The sequence below is a fragment of the Apus apus genome, chromosome 6 (assembly GCF_020740795.1).
Source record: "Apus apus isolate bApuApu2 chromosome 6, bApuApu2.pri.cur, whole genome shotgun sequence".
NCBI classification, from domain to species: Eukaryota; Metazoa; Chordata; class Aves; order Apodiformes; family Apodidae; genus Apus; species Apus apus.
The window spans coordinates 16,791,057-16,797,828 of NC_067287.1; the positions used below are offsets into that span (position 1 = coordinate 16,791,057).

Consider the following 6,772-nt stretch of genomic DNA (forward strand, 5'->3'; position numbering starts at 1 on the left):
GCGGCTCAGCAGGACCAGGCAGGTGCACAGCAAGAACTACTTTTATTGGAAGAGATTTGCATCTACAAAAGAGTGAAAAACAGGTGTAAAATCCACAGTAAAAAGAAGGGGGATGATGAGCTGGGCTGGTTAGCAAGAGAAGGTGCCTTCTCTCTGCTCCAAGGAGCAGTCAGGCACCGTTTCCCCACAGTCACAGCCACAGACAGCTGGGGTTTGGGATGGGGTCACAGAGCACCCCAGTTTCAAAGCACCCAACACAAGCAGGATAAGGAAGCTCAGCCTTAAACACACCTCACTACCTCCAAGCCCAGGGGGGCACAACTTTTCCCTGGGGCACATCTGTATTGGGGTCCCCTCTTGGTGTGACCCTTGTGCCTCCAGAGAAGTGGCCTGGCAGCCCCCATGGGGGATTGCTGCTCCAGCCAATGAGCTCAGGCTGCTCACCCCCTGCTCTTTCTACCACCTCTCCCCTCACCCAAGCACCCCACCTCCTCTCAGTGGACCCTGCTGCCCCACTGGGGTCCCTAACCCAGCCCCTCCACCCTGCACGCACAGCCCCAGCATCCTACATCCACACACCACCTCTGCCCAGCACCACCAAGGGCTACCCACTCACTGTAGGAAGAGGTAAAACACACCCCTTGCCCTAGCACCCCTTTCTATTCTCCAGCTAGTAATTCCCACCCCAGCACCCCAATAGCAAGCCCAACTCTGTTCCAACTTGTCCCAGCAGCCCCCAAAGTGAAAGACAACCCTGCCCCAGGTGGGGGAACACAAATGCTGGTTTGGGAATGGTGCAAGTGCCTCCATCCCCACACAACCCCAGGGATCAGGGGTTCCAGAGTGCAAGGAAGCGAGTTGTGCAACATTAGGAAAGAAGGGGAAAGGGGCTGCTGCCCCATGGTCCTAGCTGGGAAAGATGAAGCTCTTGATTCTGCTGAGATCCATGGCAGTGTGCAAGGAGCACTGCCTCAGCCCCAGGGGGTCCAGCCAGTCCTTGCGGTTGGGGCCTGCATCCCATGTGGGGCCTGCGCCAGCTGAGCAGGCATGGCAGTGGAGCACTGGAGGAACTGGGAGCATGGCGAGTCCGAAGGGGCCAGGCTTGCTGGGGGCTGTGATGGGGGCAGTACGGTTAGATCTCTCGCAGGATGTGGGTACTCTCCGGCAGGGGCCTTGCGGGGTGCTCCTGTGTTGGGCTAGATCAGGTGCCTTTGGGTAAGACAGAGCCGATATCACGCTGCCCCACAGGTAGAGCGCAGTCGCCGTGACACCCCCACGACGTGGCTCCTCAGTTGTCTTGTTCTCCCCCAGGCAACGGGTGTTGCTGGCTGGAGAGATGTCAGGGAGCCCAGGCTGGAGCTGGTCAGGGGCTGGCTGAGCATCCAGCTGGCAGCTGCCCTCCTCGGGGAACAGTGCAGGCTGGGGGGCTGCAGGACTGACGCTCCTCAGGCACACAGAGCGGTGCACCATGGTGACAGAGGTGAAGACGGCGGCGAAGCCAGTCAAGTACACCACGCCCAGGAGACAGGCCAGCTGCAGAGAAGTCAATGGTTAGCCCAGACCTCCCAGCTGCATCCCCCCACAGCCAGCTGTGACCCAGCACAGCCACACATCAGCCCAGCAGCTGTGATGACAAATGGCATGACCAGCACAGAGCTGGATGCTGGAGAACAGGCAGCCATGCTGCTGACAGCAGACGACACGCAGCCCGTCCAAAGCAGGTCCTAAATACCATAAACCAAAATGCCCCAGCTAAAACTTAACAGCCCCTCTTTAAATAACCAGCCAGCACCAGTTCTTTCCATGCCACCACCATGACCTTATACCATGATGTGCGGCTGCAGTCCAGCACAGGGCACAGACCAACCCAGCGTCAGGCTGCATTGCCTCAGGCAGCACCGCAGCAAATCAGCGTCTTCTGGCTTCTGACATCTTCCCTTTTCAACAGGGAATAAACCAAGCTGCTGCTCCCAGCAATAAAGTGGATCCTGCTCTGAATCCATGGTCTTCTGGGCCCCATATTCTTGCAAGCAGCTGCTGTCCCATGCCCTTACCTTCACCACTTGCTGGTAGAATTGACCCAGAACATGCTGCCACATCGACTGCTCCATGAGGACACACAGATCTGTGTAGGTGAACCAGCCACGCCACATACCCTGCTTTTCTGCCACACTGCAGGAAAACAAGGAGAATGGTGGATGTGGCATAGAACTTCTCCATTGATCACCCTGCTAGAGGTCTCTGGCAGGGATCAGCAGGGCCAGCTGTGAGTAGGGGGCAAGCAGGGCTGCAGGGTGGATGAAAGCCTCACCCCAGCCCACACACCTACCGTCCTTCCAGCCAGCTCAGCACTTCAAACAGCTCCCGGGGGTCTGTGTAGAGACTCCAGTCCTGCAGGGACAGCAGGGAAAGGTCAGTGCAGTCAGGGCAGGCCACCCACCACCCAAACACATCCTTCTCCATTCCTTCATGGGAGTAGGTAGCTTGGGGCAAAACAGAAATCCAGACTCCCCATAACACCCCCCTTCCCCTGCTCCATGAAACAGCTGGCTGCAGTGACAGCCCCACTTACAATGGCGCTCAGAAAGTTCATCTCCAGTGTGTTCATTGTCTGGACGTCCACCTTTCCTGCTGCTCCCCACTCATCATTGAACACTTCTTCCTCCTCACCCTCATCATACAGGTACTTACTAGCAACCATCTAAAAACAGCGCAAAGGAGAGATCTCAGTTCCCCCTTGCACTCTTCCAGGCCTCCCTCCAACGCAGTGACACCCCTCTTCCCCCCAGCCTACACCACTCACCATGGAGATCAGGAAGAGGTCTGAAGATGAGATTTGCTGAAGGTATTCAGGGTTCCGGTGCCGGAGTCTCTCAATGTAAACCAGTGCCAGCATCATGGAGCAGGGCGAGATGCAAGCTTCCCTGTGGGACAAGGCAAGAGCCAAACCAAAGATCACTTGCATGCTAAAAACGTCCCAGTCACCACAACACAACCTGGCTGCCCTCCCCATGTAGGTGGGGAAGTTTAGTAACTAGACAGATAGTTATGTCCCAACCTTGCCAGCTCTGCACTGGCTGTCCTGAGCTGCAGCAAGAGAAGGCACAGGGGATGCAGGATGGAGAGCAACAAGCCCTGGCTCCTGTTCCCTGCCACAGCCAGCTCCCAACTGGGCAGCCCTGCCTGCAGCCAGGCATGCTGCTAGGGCTTGGCTGCTGAGAGCAGAGCTGGGTTTGGACCTGGCTGCCCAGTGAGCTGCAGATCCAGCCAGAACAGACTCCCAGTAACCAGAGCATCCGTGCACCCCAGAGAGCAGGAATAACCTGAAAGCTGGCATGGCTGTGTCAGAAAGCCACTGTGCCTGCTGGCCTTGTCACCTGCCCCCTGCTCCTCTTTGATGCTAATCAGGCCTAAGCACAAAGCCAGTGCTGGCCACAGGCAGGACCAGAGCTCCTAGTTCTGACATGGGATGAGAAGGAACAGAATTTGCTTCTTACCGAGACACATGAGACACGTATTTTTTCTGGAGTCTGCGGATGGGGCTGGGAGCCACTTTCTGCAGCAACTCCACAGCAATATCTAGGACAGAAAAGCAGTAAAAGGGTTTAGACCCACGTGGCACAGTCCAGCTCCACCCTTCCCTTTTTCACCACAAGCCCACTGAGTCTTGGTGCTTGCTCGTTCCCTTGAGTTAAACTTAAAATATGAAGGTAGCACAGGCCTTATCAGAAGTCAGGGTTAAGGGAGAAACCAATAGGCAGGAGAGCCAGACCAAAGCAGGAAGAGGATGTGAGTGTCCAAGGCCCAGGGGCAGTGCCAGACCCGGATTTGCAGGTCTGTGTCACAGGGAGTTAGCAGCAGTCAGTGGCACAGAGAGGCCAACACCCTCCCCTCACCCTGCGAGCTCTTTCAGAGGCTTTCCAGGACATGCAGTCAACACCAGGTCTTCCCAGTCTTTTGCTCCCCTCCATCCAGTATCCTCCTCCACCAGAGGTGGTCAGCACTGACCCAGCTTCCTTCCCATCACAGCCTCTCATGATGGACAAGGTATTCACGTGAGCAGAAGGTTGAAGGCACTGACAGGGCATGGAATACAGTACAACTGCAGCTCCTCATCTCAGCCTGCTTCTCCCCACCTATGGACAAGCTCCAGCATTCAAGCACTGAAAAGGCTAGAAACTGACAGGTGCTGGCAGATGGCTTCAGCAGCTCCCATCTCACTTCCCAGTGCAACAGAAGCAGCTGGGAACATCCCAAACAGCACTACAGCCTGGGCTTGGCAAGAAGCATTTGACAGGCAACTCCAGCTCCATTTCTGCTGCTGGGCCCTTGGCTAAGAGTTGAGAGCAGAGCTCATCCCAGCAGCCTCATATTTCCAGTTCACAGAGAAAGCATCACCACACAACCTCTTCTCTCCACATCCCTCCTTTCCATGTCTCTCCAGCAACTAAGAGAACAGCTGCAGTCCCACAGGAATGGTTTGCCTGACAGCAGCCACGAAGCTCAGAAACACACTGCTGTAAGGGACCTCTCCAGGTGATTGAAGCCACACCACTGCTGCGATCCACAGCCGGGAAGACACCACTCCAGCCACTCCATCAGCTTCTTGCACTGCTGCTGCTCTCTCTGCCCTGCTTGGCCATCCTTGTGCTGAGCAGGGACACACACACCAGCCAACACAGAGACAGCAGCAGGGCTCTGGGGGTACATGAGATCCCCCAGGCCTTGTCCTGACACCAAACCTGATCCTTCAGTCCACAAATCCAACCCATGATGTGTCCTGCACTAGAGGACATGAGGAACAGCTGATTGCTGTCTCTGTGTCACAACCACAGTATGCTGAGGGCAGTTATGGTTCTCTCATTCCAGAAGAAACAAATTCACTTCTCAACCTTGTCACAGTTTGACTCAGGATCGGCAATTAAGCCAGAGACAACAACAAACCTCCTTCTCCCCAGCCAGCCCCACATGACCTCCTGTGACTGCCCCAGTGCCAAAGACCTTGTCCAGCTCCTCCTGCCAGTCTGGACCCTCCCCACAATTGCTTCTATCTCATCTGAAGAGCAGTGCCACATACTGGCTGTGTAGGAATGGCACAGCTGTACCAAGACAGATGCCACAGCCCTAGGTCCTGTTTTCTGACAGTGGCTGATAGCAGCTGGTGAAGGAAAGCTGCAAGAGCAGATAAGCCCACGGAGATAAGTCTCTGCACATCAGTCCCACACCCAGCTGCTGGAGCTGAGGCACCTCCTGGGTTCGAGGTAGTCTTTATAGTTAACATCCCCCAACAGTCTTCTTCCAGGAATGTGCTCTTTGAACCTCCAACAGCAGTAACATCCTGTGGAACAGCCCCATCTCGCACCCAGCTGTGTCACCAGACCCCAAGACAAGCCACGTGTCCCCTTTGCACTGCCCGTGTCAGAGCCCGTGACTCCCAGTAGTGCCCAGGCTCTGGCTACCCTGCCTAGGCCTGCTCCATCACCACACCCAGCATCCCCCTCCTTGCTGGGGTACCTCACATGCAGCCTCTTGGTGAGCTCAGACTGTTTTACCAACACTGTCACAAGAGTCTGGAAGGCAAGTATGCTTGCCCACCTACCCAATGCACTCTGCAAGCTGGAAGGCCTTCACAGTAGGGTCACAGTGGTTCTTCAGCAAACCACTGCTTGCCCTTGACTGCTCCTGTGTGCCATCACTTGCACCAGCTCCTCAGCCTCAACCCAGCTGTATCCTTCTGCTCCCCCAAACATTGTTAAACCAACAGGAAAAAAAAAAAAAAAAAAAAAAGGATGGGATTCAGGAAAACACAGAACAGGAACTTGTCCTTCTGCTGCTCTAACTAGAAGTTAAACAAACTGTCCGGTAGCTTGCACAGGACAAGAAATTGCCCAAGACCCCCTCTCATCAGGGCCAGGGACACATCCTTCACTGCCAAAGAATTCACAAGCAAGCTAAAGGACTCTGCACAGCAGTGAGGTACCAAAAATGCAGCAATAGGGCAGACAGGGCAATAAAACAGAGATCAGGAGCCATGAGGCTCTGGCATCCTGCCCACTGTGCTGCACGGAGCCAGGCAGGCTGGGCAGGGGTGGGATTTGGCACTAGGGAGAGAGCGGGTGACTTGTTGGTCTCGGCCGCTGGGCTACTTCCAACCCCTTTGACTCAGCATTCCCATCTGGGGACACTCAGCAACCCACCTGCCACGGGGCTGGAGAGATTATCCAGGCTGCAGTCTTTGTCCCAACCATAATAGAGCCTCTTCCGCACCCTGTCGCTCAGCTGCTGGTGCCTGGGCAGGAACTGCGGGCAGACAGAGGGGACGTGAGAGGGGACGTGAGAAAGGCCCTGAGCTCTGCCCAGGCCGGGCTCCCCACCTCGGTCCAGCCGAGGGGTTGGAGTGGCCCGGCAGGCCCCAAGAGCTCAGCCCGGGGCCCGGCTGTGCGGCCACACCGAGCTCTTGGGGAACAGGGTTTAAGAAGGGAACGTCCCAGGGGCCTGCCGAGGTGCGGGGCCGGGGACAGAGGCCGGGCCGGGGACAGGCCGGGCGCCTCCAGGGGTGCCCCGCGGGCCGGGAAGGGCACTCACCGTGAACTCCTGGAAGCCGCTGAGGGAGAAAGCGCCCTCCTCGTCCAGCAGAAGCCCGTCCAGCTCCATCCCGCCCGCCCGAGGGGTGCGGGGCCCGGTGCGGTGCCCGGGACAGAGGCCGCAGCAGCCGCCGGGCCCAGCTCTGCCGCCGCCTTCCCCTTCCGGCGGGGGGCGTGGCCAGCGCCGC

General features: G+C 56.9%; 2 protein-coding genes across 2 annotated transcripts in view; one reads left to right on the forward strand and one right to left on the reverse strand.

Annotated features, from left to right (window-relative positions):
- The window catches only part of DNAJB2 (DnaJ heat shock protein family (Hsp40) member B2), a 158,062-nt gene that overhangs the window by 56,518 nt on the left and 94,772 nt on the right, over positions 1 to 6,772 (forward strand). The gene's annotated exons all lie outside the window — the stretch shown is intronic.
- On the reverse strand, positions 24 to 6,763 carry CNPPD1 (cyclin Pas1/PHO80 domain containing 1). Its single transcript, XM_051622783.1, has 8 exons — positions 6,586 to 6,763; positions 6,198 to 6,300; positions 3,498 to 3,579; positions 2,804 to 2,924; positions 2,573 to 2,701; positions 2,330 to 2,391; positions 2,055 to 2,172; positions 24 to 1,533 (listed from the first exon to the last, which is right to left on the reverse strand). Exons 1-8 carry the CDS (start codon positions 6,652 to 6,654, stop codon positions 907 to 909), a joined length of 1,311 nt encoding a protein of 436 aa, XP_051478743.1. The 5' UTR covers positions 6,655 to 6,763; the 3' UTR covers positions 24 to 906.

Bases quoted from the DNA above. Each gene is read 5' to 3' on its own strand.
- CNPPD1 (XM_051622783.1), bottom strand. From the start codon at position 6,654: ATGGAGCTGGACGGGCTTCTGCTGGACGAGGAGGGCGCTTTCTCCCTC. The intron at 2,925-3,497 runs GTAAGAAGCAAA...CTTGTCCCACAG, and splicing joins TACGTGTCTCATGTGTCTCG to GGAAGCTTGCATCTCGCCCT. The intron at 2,702-2,803 runs GTGAGTGGTGTA...CGCTGTTTTTAG, and splicing joins ACCTCTTCCTGATCTCCATG to ATGGTTGCTAGTAAGTACCT.